This window comes from Plectropomus leopardus, chromosome 16 (assembly GCF_008729295.1).
Source record: "Plectropomus leopardus isolate mb chromosome 16, YSFRI_Pleo_2.0, whole genome shotgun sequence".
Lineage (NCBI taxonomy): Eukaryota > Metazoa > Chordata > Actinopteri > Perciformes > Serranidae > Plectropomus > Plectropomus leopardus.
In genome coordinates this window covers 15,623,731-15,642,015 of record NC_056478.1, presented here as the reverse complement: position 1 = coordinate 15,642,015, position 18,285 = coordinate 15,623,731, and the positions used below count along the sequence as shown (strand labels likewise).

General features: G+C 39.8%; 1 protein-coding gene across 2 annotated transcripts in view; it reads left to right on the top strand.

Moving 5' to 3' along the window:
* LOC121955375 (glutamate receptor ionotropic, kainate 2-like) overlaps positions 1 to 18,285 on the top strand; it is a 72,178-nt gene that overhangs the window by 37,995 nt on the left and 15,898 nt on the right. For both annotated transcript variants that reach the window (XM_042503308.1, XM_042503307.1), the window contains exons 7-10: positions 15,302 to 15,445; positions 16,245 to 16,352; positions 16,500 to 16,613; positions 16,738 to 16,944. In XM_042503308.1, the coding sequence (XP_042359242.1) occupies positions 15,302 to 15,445; positions 16,245 to 16,352; positions 16,500 to 16,613; positions 16,738 to 16,944 (573 nt within the window). The remainder of the gene's footprint in view (positions 1 to 15,301; positions 15,446 to 16,244; positions 16,353 to 16,499; positions 16,614 to 16,737; positions 16,945 to 18,285) is intronic.

The following is an 18,285-nucleotide window of genomic DNA, read 5'->3' as shown; positions in this document are numbered from 1 at the left end:
CCTCAATTTCCATGTGAATTAACATCAGTTAGAGATCCACAACATGTTTTAATTACAAAGATAGATAGATAGATATGTAGATAGATAGATAGATACTATTTTGTCCCATCTGTGTATAATTATCGCCTGCAGCTAATGAGATATTTGGTTTTAATGCTTCATTGTAATTTGCATTCTTTTAAATGCCCATTCACTGAGCTAAGTATATACTTGGATTCAATTGTAGAAAAGAAGACAAAAACAGTTTCCCAGTTGCACGCCTCAGTAATGCTTTAGGGCCAGCTATTTCTACATCTGCATCATTTCGTTTATGTCTACATTTCGTTGAGCTATAATTACCACAACAGAGGGCGGGTTGTTCTCTAGTGTCATCAGTGCAATTCTGGTGTAATAGCTCATAATAATGGCTCTCTTATTAATAGAGAGCAGTTGTTTGGGTAATATGTATAATATGATGGGGCTGCTGCCACAGCTGCTCGCATGGGACAGTGTAAAAAGCATGTTAGCATAATAGGCTAAATACTGAAAACCCGACAAACACATGGAGATACTTAATGGAATACTTCACCCCATACATATTTATGTATATATTAATAATTTCCCCCGTGTTTTGTTGAATTTCTTGAAAATTCTTTATAAATCAAAGTCATAGAAATATGCGTATAATAAGATTCATTTCCAAAATCCAGCGCAACTTGTGCAGCTGTCCAAGTCTCATCTATCTAGTTATATGGTCAGTACTTTCCAAAATCATGCATTTTATAATTTAAAACTAAACTAAATGTGAAACCTATGCTCTCTTCAAAGCCAGACTCCATTGACAAAAACAGTAATTTTACATCTCTGAACATGGGAGTTGTTGGTCTCCCGCTGCCTCAATTGGTAATTTGCTTGTTTCAATATGCAACTTCAGTAAATCCAAACTAACCCTTTAAAACACAAGAGTCATAAACTACACTAATTAACTGATTGAAGTAGCAGTAGACCAGCACCTCCCATGTTTTCCCTGGTAAAAATACTGTATTGTCAATGGAGTCTGGCTTTTAGAGGTATAGATAAGTTTCCCTTTTTGTACAGTTACCCTTCACAAAGGTTTGGAAAGTATTGAGCGTACAACTGGGTAAGTGAGACTTGGATTATACTGCATGAGTTGTGTAAGAGTTTGTAAACTGATTATTTGATACAGTTAAACATGGACCCCCATGAGTTTAACTCATCAGTACTTTTCTCCAATGATTTCTTCACAAAGTCAACATAACACACAATGAGCAACTAATGTACTAATGTTCATTTGCTGAGTGAAGTATCCCTTTAAGATAATGATGAACTAGTAAAGAAAATCTGCAAATGTGACTTTTTTTTTCATTTCCAGCAGAAGCTATTGCTGAGATATCCTTAAGCAAAACACTTCAAATCAGTACTAGAACATGCATGCTCAGCAAGCTATTTCCAGGGTAGTGTATAGTAAATAATTGCTAATGACAATGATTTGAAAAAACAACAACAAAAAAACACAGCACTTGTCCCCAACACAGAAAAGTAAATTACCTTTTTTTCCCCCTGAAATTGCTGTCCAGTCATAAAAACACAGTTTGACTGCAATAATACACAAGAAAATCGAGTTCGCTGACATACATTTGATGAAACAGAGAAGAGAGAGACAGATACATAGTGACGCCCAAGTGGAAATATAGTATATATTCCATTCTTAAATGGTTACCATTCTTAAGAATTCCATTATATACTGCTGTTTATCACCAGCAGTTTTTCCAGCAAGAGCTATTCAGTGTATTTGCATTATGTAAGTGCCTCCCTATACACTCGTTAATATCAGTCTGCCTTCCCCTCATGGGATACGAAGTGCACACACACAAGGGATTGACAGGAAAAGATGCATGCATGTGCTGGGTCCCATTTTACCATATTTGCAACAGGCAAGCTGCGATTTGCAACAAGAAACCATTTCCTCTCCTGTTAATTCTGACACATTTCACTCATCATAACAAACCCCATACCTGTGACATGTGCCTGAGCATCTGGGTTTATATGCAATTGGATGACAGTCATTTGTGACACATGATGCTGCCCCAATTTTGAATCTGCATGGAAGCGGTACTTGCCAATCACTTTTGTGAAACAAGCAAAAAATCTGGATCATGAGTGCATATATATAACCTTCTGGAACCTGAGCAAATTGACCAGGGATCAGCTTTATTTCTGTTATTTGTCTTTGCATATTTTCCCTTTTAATGTAATAATTTTTTGAGGTCATTGTTTTTGTCACACTTTACTAATATCTTGCAATTTGTGGGACATTTCTTTCCAAGTTGCTCATTGCCTTTTGTTTTTAGAAAGAAAATCAAACCAATTTGCTCAGGCTTCAAAGGTTTATATGCTTGTGATAGGTGCCTGGAAAACTGCAAAAGAAAACTCATGTCGATCCGGGTTTCAAGGAGTTAATTTCTTCTTAGAATCCTCCCAGCCATAGGTGTAGATTTAGGAATTAATCTAGGGGACACATCCCCCTCAATATTTACAACATATACATTTGTCCCCCAACGCCCCACACAACAGCTGAGATGGGACCAGTATTATTGAATTTCACTCGCCAGCGCCGACATTAAACACCAGATCAATAGAGACTTAATTATATCAACAGATTTTAATGGAAAATTTTAACTTGTAAGGGTGGTGATTAATATTAGAATTAAAGATTTTGTCTCAAAAAGTCTTGCTTATTGAGAACTACAATATGTACAATTTCTTCTTGGGTATACTGCGTACAGACGAAGCGCAGCTGGGAGGGAGCACGGTTGCAGAGAAATGTACAGGGGGATGGACGGACAGGAAGAGACAGAGGGAGAGAACAGGTACCTCACTGCATTAACAAGCACTGCTGGGAGTAGAGTAGGAGCCACCCACACAGTGTGAGCCGGATAGAGGAATCTGCTAGATAGCAACTCTTGTTAGAAGATGCGTTACCATGCATGTTTATAACCGAGTGTGTGCTTGTATTGTAATGTAAAGTGCGAAGTACATTCTGTAAGATGTCTGATGCAGTTCTCCTCTGAGGGCGAGGACTTGGCTCAGGACTGTTGTTGGGTATAGCACATGGCTGCCGGGAATCTGACAATGGAAAGAGAATTTACTGACACACGCATCCCTCTCCCATGCGAGCTTCATTCATACGGCATTTCAACCAAAAGAGGGTCCTCAGTGAGGATGTTGAGCCAAATTTGGAGATCCCCTGTCAATATGATATTGAGTAGGACACACTCTGTCATCTTGCCTGATATGAAGAATCACTGCACAAATAAACTCCACAGGAAATTAGATTCAGTATTTGGGGATTCATATTATTTGCTCTCAAGTGAGTTTTCACCCTGCAGCTTAAACAAGTTTTACAATAGATTGGAAGTGCTTACAAAAAATATACACATAGTACAGTGCAGCAGATTTTGTTTGGTTCAGCGTCCAACTGACGCATCAGCACAAAGGCCATTATCGGCCAGTTTTATCTCTTCACAGACATATTAATATCAATATATATGTTAACTGATTAGTAACAAGGGTTTGAAGAGCATTCATTTTGGAAAACCTTTTTTTTGTAATTCTAAAATATTCCACTCGGTACATATCTCGGTACATAAATATCTTGCAGTTTATTAATAACAAAATTTAAGGGGTTCTTTATCAAAATAGTTTGTAATGTGTATAGCTTAAAAAAAATCTGTTTTACAGTAAAAATAGTAGACTATAGAATATATATAAAAACATATATATAGTATTAAATTATTAAATATTATTAAAATATGCAGAATATAAAATACAATAGAATATTTTATTTTTTAAAAAAGTATAAAATATAAATGATCAACATAAATCCTATTTAAATGTATTTACATATACATATATAGTATAAATTTACTATAATAGTATAAACTTTGAACAGATGGAATGAACCTTAATTGTACATATGGATGGATAGATCTATAGATAGATAGATATGCTGTAAATTGGGTTTATTGCACCTTACTCTGTTAGATTGATAACACACATATCATTTGCAGCTACATAGAGCAGCACGATGCTTTGATGTTGTATTTGATACACAGAGCTACAGTAACAGACTGCACTCCACACAGGTTCACAGGTTGGTTGCGTCCATTACAGCAATGTGATCTCCCTCCCTCTGATCCCAGTTGGCAGAGGAGAGAGCCTTTTAAAGACAGCAACTGTGGAGAGCAGACACTCGATGCCCTGTGCCGGGCACCACCAGCTGGGCTTGGCGCAGCATCAACATTATTAGCACCAATGCTCCCTTGGTCCATAGAAGCCTTTTGTGAGCAAAAACAGGCAGCGGGAGAGAGATGGAGAGGCGGAATCTAAAAAGAGAGATTTATTATATTGTTTTTTTCTTTGATTTTGCTCCCTGTTACCCTGTTATCTTACTTTGTTCTCTAATGTCTAATGTCTTTGTATGTGAATAATGTAAACTAAAAAGAAGCATAAAAAGGGAATTCAGTTCAATACAAATATGTTAAAACAAACACAACACCACCCAACAGATTACCTAATAATATCATTCAAATTGTTAAAGCTTTCTTACACTGAAAATTTCGGAAACTGTATAGCTGATGAAGTGAGGGGAGGAAAAACCTATGGTGTTGGCTCCTACTAGCTTTTTTAGCTGAACGTGGCTGGAGGCTGATTAAATATGAGGAAAGGCCATCATGTTAAACAGCCACTTAATCAGATGTAGGTTAGGCAGCGTGGTGCTAATTAGGGTGGACTCTGAAGTGGACAGTGCTGCCAACAGCATGCTGTTGCCTGAAGGGTCTGGTGGGACACCACTGCTCAGAGCATTTACAACCTCTTTTGTCAGACTTTATAAAATAGTTTTTTTACATACAGTATCATATTTGAACTCTCTCTTCTGCAGTTACTTACAATGAGACCCGTGGTCTCCCTCTCTCCATTTATAGCCATGCTAGCGGCATGCCTCTAGGGGTCGCAATGTGGGTCCGTCAGTGCTTTACTGCTTTGGTATATTTAATATCTCTACAACTATTGGATGGTTTTACATTCAAATTTTGCACACATAGTTATGGTCTGCAGAGGAGATATCCCACTGACTTGGGTGATCAAAGCCCTTACAGGAACGTGGCCTGGCTCTGAAGCCAGTTTTATATAGTGGCCAAACATGGAATTACAATCCAAAATGTGATGCCATGGGGCCCAAAAAACATTTCCCCATAGACTTAAATTGTGAATGTGTTAATTGGTGTATATGTTTATTAAACACCATGTGGTGCAACTAGGAAAACACCTTCAGTGATGAACCCAGTGTCATAGGTTGTTTTGGGTCTTTTATCATAAAACACTCTCACCTAGGCAACCCAGCCAGGGATGATCAGTCTCTGTCCCTGCTTTTTCAACAGCATTGATGATGTTTTTGGTGTCTCTTCTGGCCTGCAACCCTCTGACTCCAAGGAGGCTGAGTGTGCGATGCAGAGACTTCCCTGCAGAGCCACTACAGCCAACCTCGGTGGGCTCCTGCACTCTGCATATGGTCCATATGGTCTTCCCAGGGGACAAAGAGCTCTATTATAACCACATACTTGGAAATGTCCGATGTACAGTACAAATCTGACTTGAGTGATGTCCTCACAATAAGGAGAATGAGAATGAGGGAACTTCAGCTGCTTCCCTAAGTCGACCTCGAGCTGCCAGTCACCAGCTGAGGCTAGCAGCCTGGTTGAAGCCCCGGGCTCTGGGTGCCATCTTTCTGCAGCTCTGACAAAGGCAATGTTGTGCCGAGTGTGGAGCTGATGTTTGCTCAGCTGAATACCAGTGCACATGGTGGCAGCTTCAGCATGTGGTGTACCTATACCTCCCCTTTCCTAGGGTTTTTTGGCAGCAGCTCAGTGTCCTCCAAGGAACCTCTTCCCTGGCACAGTGAGCATGCAGGGGTGTTGGCTAGACCCCAGCAGTGCAGGTCGGATGGGCTTGTGAGAACGTCATACACTTCTTGGATCAGGAACTTGGGTTTAGCTTGTTCTGACTTCCAAAGTTCTGCCCATGTGATCTTACGGGCAAATGTATGGTCCCAATTAATCCAGGCTCCCTACCTGTGCATAGCCAGTGTCCTGGTTCTGCATTCTTCCACCTCTGCCCACATCTTGCCCTGGATCAGCTGGTGTTTCTCCCTCCACCCTGGACCTGTCGTAGTGAGGAGCTGTGAGGTTGCCAATCCCAGCTCACCCAATAACAACTAGGACGCTGTGTCTCAGTCTTGCATCCGACTGATCAATATTTTTTTTAATGTCACAACCCCCGCAAAATTGTTGTACTATGGGGATAGATCCGTTCAGTTCGATAACATTTTGAAAGTCTACAAGAGCCACACAATTAAATAAATTTTATCTTCCTTTAAGGTAGCAAAATGCTGAACCAGAAGTTAGGTGCTTGGCCTCACAATAGGGATGATCTGGATAATATCATGCTGTGGAATTCAAACTTGGCTCTATGCGCCACAGAGTAACTTAGGTATGACCGAGGCTCTGCCTCCAGTGCTGTATCCACTTCTCTTTATACAACCCATGTGATCCAATGGCTTTTCTCCATTGTAACCATGAGGTTGACATTTGTAGATGTGAATGAAATTGAACTGATTATGTGAATTCATATCTCCATCAGGATGACTTGCAATAACCTTAATTTTTAATCTAGCAGGAGTTCATTTTTTAATCTCCCTAATATTATGGTTTAGGACCAAATACAAATCACATTCCCATCAGCCTTAGTTGTAGCCTACTCTGTGTTAAGTTATTGTTAGCGTATACTAGTATAACAACGTGCTAAACTAAAATGATAAATATAAATATTTGATACATCAAACGACACAACATGTTTGTTCGATCAACAAATATATATATCTTTTAATGTCTTACAATCTTTTAATTGTGCGTTAGGCTAATACACTGTATAAAACAATATACTAATTACCCAAGGTTTAGCCCTCCATGTTTATGTGTACAGAAAGAAAAAAATCAGAATTGAATTTATGTAATGATCACTAATTTGACTTAGAAGCCTTCTTTTTAAAATTGTTTAAAATTTTGCAAAACAGTCAACAGTGTTTAAACACAATTAAATTAGAACCAGCAGACTATTCTCAGGAGTTGATTACGTTAATACTATTTACCATAAGCATATTGTATTTACACTGATAAAATAACAAATACATATAATAACAAATCATTTTTATTGAGGGGCTGGCTTTTAAATGTTAAACGCCTTATCAGGAGCAGCCTGGTCACTTGTAGGGAGCCAGTGAGTCGTCTGCAGGACACATTCTAAAAATAACTGTTTCAAGCCAGCCGTCGCTCGCATTTCCATGGTCAAATCAGCTGATGCTACACCTATAGTTCTCTCATATACTGACAATAAATGTATTCAAACAGCCCAGAGTGAGTTGACAGAAAGAGCTAGCGATGGACTTGGTAAAGTTAGTAGAGGGATATATGTGTGACTGTTAGTTTTAAAATAAAATGTTGACAAAGGATATATAACTGTAAAAATAAACTACATAAAAAAAGTTTGAGTCAGGGCTGCCTTACAATTTAAAGTAGACTGAATTTGAGAGTACAAGTTGTGGTAATTTTGTAATGACTCAACTTATCTTATTAAATTCAGTCAACTTAAAAAATTTAAGGCAGCCCAGACACTAACAATTTTATGTAAAAACACAAATTGTTTATTTTTACAGTGTTGGGGAAAAATACTGGCCCACAGGGAAAATTTCCGTAATTCCCGAAGGCTAGTCCATACGTGCTATATGTGTGTTATATCCTAAATGAATATATTCTGCTGCTGTTGTTTTTGCTTTCATCCAAAATTGGACACATTTTTATGGGGAAAATCTGGTGCGCAAGAAAGAGATTCTGGCAGCAGCATCAGTGGTTTGTTTGGAGCAAACAGAACAGGGACTAGGTAGTTAGCATGAGCAGTCTGTGCATGTTTGAACTGCTTCCCCCATTTAGCTGTGTATACAAATTGTTTGTTTTCAACATTTGCTAAAGTCACTAACTCCCTCTCCCCTTCTGACTTTTTTCCAAGTTCAAATACACCATTTATTGGCATTACAGGTGAGAAAACCTACAGTGATGAGGCAAATTATTCTTGAAACAGAAAGATCAGTTAGACATTGATAAAAGTACAGTGTAAGGTCAAAACGTAGTTTCTGTCTAGCATCTGTCAGTATCTGATAAGATAAGGTTTCTTTAGAAGCACCACATCAATACTGAATAAATGTATACAGACATGCATCAAATAGAGTTCAGCTCACTCTCTCCCCACTCCCACAAGACCCTTTCTTTTAAACAAAAAACTCTGCAGTGTAGTCCTTTATCCCCCCTTAAAGTACGCTTAAATCTACAATAAAACCATAAATGTGCTTTCACATAAATCCAGCACCATCAATGGATCCGTTGCCCAGGGGTCCTCGTCGGAAGGAGCCAGTCTTACTTCCCGGTGAAAAAAAAATAATTTAAAAAAAGAAAAGGCAACAAGGCTGCTCTGTTTCCTCAGCATGTGAAAATGCAATGTGAGAAAGGGATTAAACCTCCAACGCACACAAAAAAAGAGAGGAAAAATGACAGTGACGGCACTGGCAAAGCCCCCTGTATACCCACACTGTGAGCAACGCTCACGCACATCTCAGTGAAATACTGTAGAGAGCAACAACCGGGGAAGGCAGAGGGCGGACAGAAAGAAAGGCAAAAGAGATGAAAAGGGAGGAAGAGATGGAAGTAAAGGGAGGAGGGACTGGGCCAGAACATCGGCGTCCAGAAAGAAAGAGACGAAGAGAGACAGAGTGAAAAAGTTGCGGACAGAGAGAGAGATGGCACTATGCTGAGCTGCAGTCACCCGAGGGCTTTTTGCCCACCAAAATGATCTGACACTGCCTGCTTTCCCTTCTCTGCTACAAGGCCTGAAACAGCCATAATATGCCCATAAATCACATATGTCACATTTCAGTGTTTTTCCAACCCTTGTCTTTTTTTTTTTTTTTTTTTTGTCCTGGAAGTGAGAGTTTGCAGAATTCTCAATGCACTGACAGTTTCATCGCCGAGGGTAGCACACAAATGCCAGAAATACATGGTTACATCTTACATGAGAATTCAATTACTACACTGTAAAGAAACAAAACATGGCCTAATAATATAGGGATTGGGAATTGTGGCATCACCATCTTAGGAGGATAAACATTTATGATGCTTACACATTTTGTTCAGCAATGTAATCTTCACAAATGAACACTACTTTTCAGATTTTTCAAGCCTAAATGCAACTGCCAGTAGTGAAAAGCTAACAATAGGCAATAAAAAAAATTGTGCTACAGTAGCACAACTTAATGTTGCCTCCACAATGAGGCTGTAATGCCGTGTCTGGTGCGGTTTGGCGTGCTAACATTTTGTAGTCTCATAAACTCAGGTAAACCGTAGATCTTATTTCAGGCATCAATCCAAAATCCATCAAATAAACTCTAAGACTCTAGAATCTAAGACGAGGGAACTGGGAGTGCTGAAATGCTCACTCACTAGGACTAAGTCACGGGGCACTTTATTGAGACATTTTTGAGGCATCAGTCATATTTGTAAACTGTAAGCTTCTTAGATTATAAAGAGTTAAATGAGAAGATCGTACCATACCATAATCAGAAAAGGCAGCTTAATTTGAGCCAGGATACATTAGCTTAATAGCTTAGCATAAAGACTGGAAACATGGGAAAACTGCAAACCCGGCTCTGTCCAGAGATATCAAACCCTTTATACCACAACCACTAAAACTCACTTATTCACTTGTTATATCTTGGTGGTTTAATCCAAATACAAGAGTGTGTAAAAGACAAGTTGACCGGCACATAACCAACCATAATGTGTCAGGGTTTTTTTTCACAGTCTCTGCACAAAGTCAGGCTAGCTGTTTCCAGCTGTTATGCTAAGCTTAGCCAGGCTCCTGCTAGCTCCAGATTAAATTAAAAAAAATATGAGAGGTTTCAATGTTGTCATCTAAGTCTCGACAAGAAAGCAAATAAGTGTGTTTTACAAAATCCTCATGATAACTGATATGACTAGAAAAGTAATGGAGCCTCATCCACTGTCAGGGAGTCCACTTTTGCGGTTATCTCACCAACTAGCTGCTCTTTAAGAAGCCTTATACCTTGCTGAATTTAAATGTATCTCTAATTAATCACATGCATTTCACACCAGTGTCCATCCTCCTCATGAGAATTTCATCTTGGCTGATAAAACAAACTTAGTATCTCACTCAGTGGGTGGGCGAGGGAGATTAGGGTTTCTTGATTAAAGAAGAAATCATGATGTTGTATTTTTTAACAGAAAACTCTACTTGACTAGTCAGGATTTAATTGCTAAACATAATAAAGTTTAGAAGTGCAGCAATGTATCTGACAGCAAAATTTGTGACTCAAACGTTTGCACCGACTGTGCAGCGAAGCAGCACGAATACATATAAACTATGGAATGAAATGAATAATTACCTCCTTCTTCCATCAAATCATCAAACCCCATGGGTCTGTCTGTGATCTGAGGGCAGAGTGACTTCGGCTCCGAGAAAACAATGAGCTTCTCTCTCTCCCGCTGACACTGTGACTCTGATGCTGATGGCAATGCTGCCGGTGTGTGTGTGTGTATGTATTAGCGTGTCTGAGTGCATGTCTGTAATTGTGTATGTGTGTGTGTGTGTGGGTGTGTGTGTGGGTGTGTGTGTTTCTCTGCGCCTGGCAGCTGCAGCCCAGTGATGCATGGTGAATAACAGGTCAGTGCTAATCTCATTAGGGCTAATCAGATGTATATGATATGTATAAACAGTGGAGTTCTACTGTACACAAGCAGCCGAAATGCACGTCCATCACCAGAGAGGTAGCAGCGGGTGTGTTTGGAGGGATGTGGGGAGCGGACGACTGATTGAGATGAGGTGGGAAGAGAAAGAGATGTCGTTTTTTAGGGTGCAGCATTATCAGAGGAATTATGGAATTATGCACAGGTGGAGAGCTGGTGTGAATACTGATGTGGTGAAAAGGAATATATTTGTGTAAACAGACACACACAAACACACACACACACACACACACACACACACTAGCAGCTAGTTCAGTCAAGTTTGTAGTTCACCTGTTCTAAATGAGGAAACTGCATGCAACTACGACAAATGAGGCATGCCTCTGGGAAGCTTGAGGTTTGTCACTATGTCTGATTGTGTTTTTTTGTGTGCAGCACACACACATCTTGCTAATTGGTTCCTGCATGTGCGTGTTAATATTTGTATGTCCCTCACGTGTCATGTTTATGAGAGAGGAAACATGCAAAGATGAACTAAGACATCAAGGGCTGTAAAAGGAAGATGTAAGGCGTAGGGGGAAAAAAAGTGAGTCATTAAATGTGGGAAAAGGGCATCTGAGCTGGTACTTTTACTGAAGCACAGGGAGACTGTGTGATTTCAGATGTGGGTGTTTTAGAGAGAACGAGAGATGCGAGGAAGACGAGGCAACAAAGGTTTTGGGCATCTTGTTTGAAAGCCTTTCCCCTCTCTGTCTGAGTGTCCCTGGGGTTCCAGATTGGTTTCACTTAAAGCACTTAAAACACCCCGCAGGACCCATGCTTGGCTCTGAAATAAATATCAAGATCGCTCTTGGATTGTTTTTAAATTGAATGCAATCTGCCAGAGCTGGGAGCCATCATTTCACTTTTCCCCCCACCCCTCTTGATCTCTCCTTCTTCCACTTGATGCCAGCCTCTCTTTGTTTCCATCACAAAAGGGTTTTCAGGAATTGTTCTGCTCCAAAGGCAAACAGGAAAAAGATCTTTGCCACATAAATCATCCAAGCCAGACAATATTTGATATATCACAGCAATCAAAAGTTAAAAGATGGAGGAAACATTTCCAGGAATGGTTGTTAAGTCGGAGGAGAGGCTAATAGAATGACATAAATCATTCAAAACAAAGATGCTGATGGGGAATTCAGTGCAGTATTTTGGCCTCAGTGCGAACACAGCAGCACACACAACTGTGTTTACACTGTAAAACAACCAATAAAGTCCTGTTCTCAAACAGGCTGATACGTCTTGAAGCCAAAATCGATTTTTATGTTACAATAAACAAATTCTCAGTCTCTAATGTTGCCCAAATGAAAAACTCTTAACACTGCTGCTGAGAACCGTGCATATAATGTTATCACTCTATAAAATTATTCTTGTAGCATGCTCTATAGCTTTTTGAAAATCTTCATTTGGAAATGGGATACTGCTCATATGCAGTATATGATTCATCATAAAGTAGTCCAAGGCTGTATGATATATATTGGGACACACACACACCTCCCAGTATTTAATTACGGCAATGTTTAATCTCTAGAATCAAAGTAAATGAAATAAATAAATAATACTAATACTGGTAATATTACTAATTCCATGGTAACAAATCGATACATGTTGGTATACTACATATACTACATATTACAAGCATTGTATCAGTACATGGTTTGTAATTTTGTTTTTGTTTTCTTTCTGTTTTACAAATACCGTGAAATACCTGTAGTTTAAGAAACAAACAAACAAAAAGTAATGTCTGTAAAAAAAAAAAAAAAAAAAAAAAAAAAACATTTATTTTTGTCATAATTGCCCCAAGGAAATAAATAAAATGCCAATATATTTTTCCCAGGCAACAATGCACCATTATCCCAATTAATCATCAACAAATGGAATAATATTAATAAAAAGACTATAAAAATTTTACTTATTATCAACACTGGTTCTAGTATGTGTGTTTTGTCCAAGTGGTGTCCAGCAGAAGCTGTTGCTCGACTGTCGTTGGTACAATCACTGTCAAACACTGTACTGCCTCTCTAATGCATTTCTTTCAAATGTATTAAATGTGGAAAAACAGAATGTAATATGAGCATTAAAGTATCTATCATTTATGTTGCGCTGCCTGTGTAACTCATGAAGCCAAAAGTAGCTTTTATTTTTGCATATTCCCATAGTATACTACATAGTTATACTTACTTTTGATTAATAATATCACAGTAAAATGAGGAAATGCATGTAATTCTGGATTCATATATATTGGCCACAAAAAGTAAATAAAAATAAAATGAGAAATTCTAGTGTTTTCTGGGGGGTTGTGAGGGGGCCTCCCAGCAGATTTAATGCCCCCCAATATTGACTCCATGTCTACAGTCCTGAAGAAATCTCTGTCTTTTACAAAATTCTTGAACTATCAGCTTTCAGTCAAACATCAAGATTGTGCTGAAATATTGCAGCTTGATTTTAATATTCGTGCATTAGTCAGTAAGAAAAAAGTTGTCCGATTTCTTTTCCCAGGAGTGTTTTTTTCACAGAATATATTTATAGATATATAATAATTTACTGGAAAATTGCGTGCGCACGCTGCACTGCAGTTTAACCCAAATGAATAAAGAGTTTGTAGACAGAAGAACAGGAATACTGATTTGATTTTGGGAAGGGAAAAGTCAAGGTTGAGGAAGGTCAAAAGCAAAGTGAAGAGGTAGGCATTCAAAAAAAAGATTAGTAGTAGGCAGCACAGATTTTATTTGAATTGCATGAATTCAACCCTGTCCCAGTCAAACTAAAACCATTTCCAAAGTGAAAATGTTGAATAAATGAATTCAAAATGTATCATGTAGTTTAGAAGTGGACTGAAACTGAATGTGATTATTACAACTTTTCTCAAATCAGACTGAGCTGCGATAGAAAATACATCTCTAAAAGAAATATAATTAGCTTAGACGTCTTTGTACATAGTTGGTACAACAATAATTGGATGTTTTGACAAAACTGTCCTCGGACACTGTGTGTAGAACTCATCCCCAGTATTCAACAAAATAGATTAGCAAAATGACACATTTCCTAATCAGCATTTGCCATGAACACCACAACTCTACACACACACACATCCACACACTGCCTGCACTGGGAGAGCAGATATGGCAGTAGCTGTCCCCTTTCCCAAGGAGGCAGCAGGGATAAAAGAGTGCAAAGACGGGTCTCCCATCCTCTGATCTGCTGCTGCCTTTGACATCAGCAGTCACCAAACTCCACAGCACAGGAGAACTGGGGGGCAAACTAAAAACTGACACTGCCGCAACCACTCCCTCCCCTCCTCCCTATCTTGAATTTTCTCTCTTCCTGCAGTTGGAAGTCAGATTTATTCCTTTAATTGACCTGCCACGATAAATATAGGTTGGAGGAATTGTGCATGTAGCATAATTTCTGCCCCTCCCAGACCCTTCCTTCTCCCACTTGGATGGCATGGATGCTCCACTGCGCCTATAGAGACAACATAGGGTACCAATATGAGCTGAACAGCGGCTCACTGGTCTCCTGCTGTGCGCCTAGCTGTGCCAAAGCCCCGCTCATTCACTCTGACAGCCGGCGCATCCACATAGACCCTATAGCTGCAGATACTTTGTGGTCTCACAGTCATTTTTCATTCTCCCTCGCAGGTTGGTCATCCAGGACTTGTCAAATAAGATCACCACAGTGTATTTGAGCCTTTGTGGGACCATGGAAAGAGGATCGGAGCTAAGCTTTAATGTGTTGACCTGGGTAAATGTCGAGTGCCTCAAACTGTGAGGACAGACGGCGTGAAAGGAATTTGTGTGTGCCAGGCAGAAAAGTAAAGATAAACCTCAGCATCTTGCAGTCAGTGTGGGAATTTTTTGCTTGAGCATTTTTTCCCTTTGATGACTTATTTCTGGGGTTATTTGGATGGCTATCAGATGAGCTTTTCAATGCAGTTCAGCCTGTATCCCAGCTGTGATTTGTGCCGTGTACTTAGCATGTTACACCAAGTCAGAGTTGTCCCGTATGCACTGGTGCCTGTTCTGCGTTCCCTCTCTCTAGAGAACAGGCACACCCATCAGGAACCATTAGTCTTCACAGTGACAGGCCGGCCTTCCAGTGAGAGACTCTCCCTGGCGGAGCTTTCTCATTGCCTCAGACAGTGGTCGGGTATTTTTACTAACAGGCTGAGACACCGTGCCATTTGTGCGGGGCATTTACTGCTTGGCATTACTCCTAATTTATGTTCTCTTGTCCCGACCAAAAGAGTAAAGCAAGTCACCCGAGACTTCACACGGTTTCTTGAGCTCCTCCGCAGGTGAACAAATGGGACGGATTAAAGGTCATGTGGACAGATGTATTGGCAGGTGTTATAAAAATGTCTAATGATATTACCTCCCTGTCTTCCGCAGACGGATGCAGCACTGATGTACGACGCCGTGCATGTGGTGGCGGTGGCGGTGCAGCAATCGCAGCAGATCACGGTCAGCTCTCTGCAGTGTAATCGCCACAAGCCGTGGCGCTTCGGGGGGCGTTTCATCAGCCTCATCAAAGAGGTACAGGGCCGTCATGGGTATCAATGCGCAGCCTGTGTTGACCTCTGACCTGTGGAATCTGCTGAACACAAAAGCTTGGGCGTGTTATTGATCAGCGAGATCACATATTTGCATGCATTTCCTTTTTACGGCACTGACTGAACTGAGTTTTGAATTTTTGTGTTTCTCTTGTAGAAAATTGTGATTATGATAAAACCTACAATAACAAGTCAAGTTTATTGCTTAATGTTAATAATCCTCTTTATGATAATATAATCTAAATAATCACTGCATGGTTTTTTTATGATTTTTCACTCCATGTCTCCCACTTTCTCTCCGTGCATATCTCCGCCCGTGTTTATATCAAAGCCTCAGTGTGTCTCCTTAACTGTAGTCGGGGTCAGCCATTTGCTTTGTTCTACAAAGCTCTTTCATTCTGTGGATGGTATCATTGCAGGTAATTTTCAGAACGAGCCATTGTAGTAGCTGCCGCTTCCTCCCCCTCCTGTGTCTGCTATCACTCTCCATGCCCGTCTGTTCCTCCAATGGCTTTGAAGTGAAACTTCAAGCACAATGAACCACATGCATAATGAACTCTTACCTGTCAAACCTGCTTCTATTCTGGCTGCTTTATTGTCTCTTGTTATGTTGTTGAGATAGACAGTGAGGGGAGAGCCAGACAAAAATTCATAATTGGGACAGAAAAAAGTTTTGCAGTTAGCACTAAGATTGATATTGTTGAGAAAGATGATACCTTAAGGTTAATGGAAGGACTGTGCCGAGGAGTTTAGTTTATTATGCTGTGTGCTTCCGCCTGCAGGCCCACTGGGACGGTTTGACAGGACGTGTTCTCTTCAACAAGACCAATGGACTGAGGACAGATTTCGACCTGGATGTCATCAGTCTGAAGGAGGACGGGCTGGAAAAGGTGTGTCACATATTGGTGTAGTTGATGATGTGTCATGTCTTGTGTCTTAAAGGAATAAAAGGAAGTGAGGGTTCGGGTGCTTCAAAGCATTATTTCTCCTATCAGTAGACGAGGTGATATAAACCAGACATTAAATTGTTTCAACAGATTGGAACATGGGATCCTCCCAGCGGTCTGAATATGACAGAGTCTCACAAAAGCAAGACGTCCAACATCACCGACTCTCTGGCTAACAAATCCCTGCGTGTATCCACCATACTGGTAGACACAGACAAATGAAAACACAAGCAGCACAAACACATTGTCAAGAAATACACACAGCAAACCAACAGCTGGATTTCTGACACTGAACTCACTTTTACACAAACTTATTTTCCTCTCACAGGAGGAGCCATATGTGATGTTTAAGAAGTCGGACAAGCCTCTGTATGGAAATGACCGTTTCGAGGGCTACTGTATCGACCTCCTGAGGGAGCTCTCTGGGATCCTGGGCTTCCGCTATGAGGTGCGATTAGTGGAAGATGGGAAGTACGGCGCACTGGATGAGAGCTCAGGCCAATGGAACGGCATGGTGCGAGAGCTAATGGACCATGTGAGTCAACACCAGGGTAGCACATAGTAAGATGGAGAAAAATGCAACAAAAAAGTTCTGAAAATTCTATATAATGTCAGACTAAAGAAACTTTTATTTCCTTTCATGGGCTTGATTAAAAACATTCCAGGAAAACTGGAAGTTTGTTTACTTATTTATTTTTAATTTGATCTTTTTTAATCTTTATGTGCTTAATGACGAAGAGTTTGATTTCATTACATGCTAAAAAAATCCATTTTAAACTATATTAATGTAATTTCAAGAATTAAAAGTAAAGAAATTGCTATAAATCTCTGATATTATCAGACATTTCCTACATTTTCCAGACACTTTTTTACTTTATAGTTATAGTTATTTACTTAAAACAACCAATAATACAGTACTCATGGCTGAGGTATTTAGGTGATGGATTGCTTGAATTCATTCTCATTTTGCTACAGTATTCCACCACTGAATGGTAGTTTGTTAGTTAGCATGAATAGCAGAAAATGTTAGGAGCACCGAATCACTTAAACGCAGTCTTGAAAATCTTAAAGAGACAGATCACCCCAAAATAAAAAGTAAATGGTTTTCCACTTACCTGGAGTGCTATTTATGAATCCAGTGTTGATATGAGTTGCAGAGTGTTGGAGATATCGGCAGTAGAGATGTCTGCCTAATGTCCAATATAATGGAACTAGATGGCACTCAACTCAAAGCGCCAAAAAAATACAATTGAAAAACTCAACAGTAATGTCTGTTTCCAGAAATCATGACTCAGTTACTCAAGATAATTCACAGAGCTTGTTGTTAGCAGTTTCATTTAGGAACTTTTTTCTCCCTACTGAACAACCACATAATGTATCACAGCGCAGAGGGAAACGTGCATCCACCCATCGACGAGAGGCTCATGCTCATGACACCATGAGATGTAAACATTAATGGCGTCCTCCTCAGCTGACCCAAGCACCCAGTAAGAGCGCCACGTTGTGATGCAAATTTGACATAGTGGCCAAAAGTGGAATTACACCTTCGGGTCCATCATGTGATGTCCACTGGCCCAGAATGACTTTGCCCCATTGACTGATATCGGGAAAGGAACTAAAAATTTTGATCATCCAAAACCCCTGTGAAACAACTCATTTCGCCATCTAGATTTGAGTCATCCAGTTTGATAACATTTGGAAAATCTAAAAGATTAATTTTTTTTAGACCGCCATTCAAGATAGCAAGGCGCTAAACCAGAAGTCAGTTGCTCTGCTGGTGGAAGTGACCTGCTTGGTAAATAGTGCTACAGTTTAATGAGGAAAATATGTATTTTTAATTTAGATGTGAACTTTCCCTTTAAACAGACAATCTGAC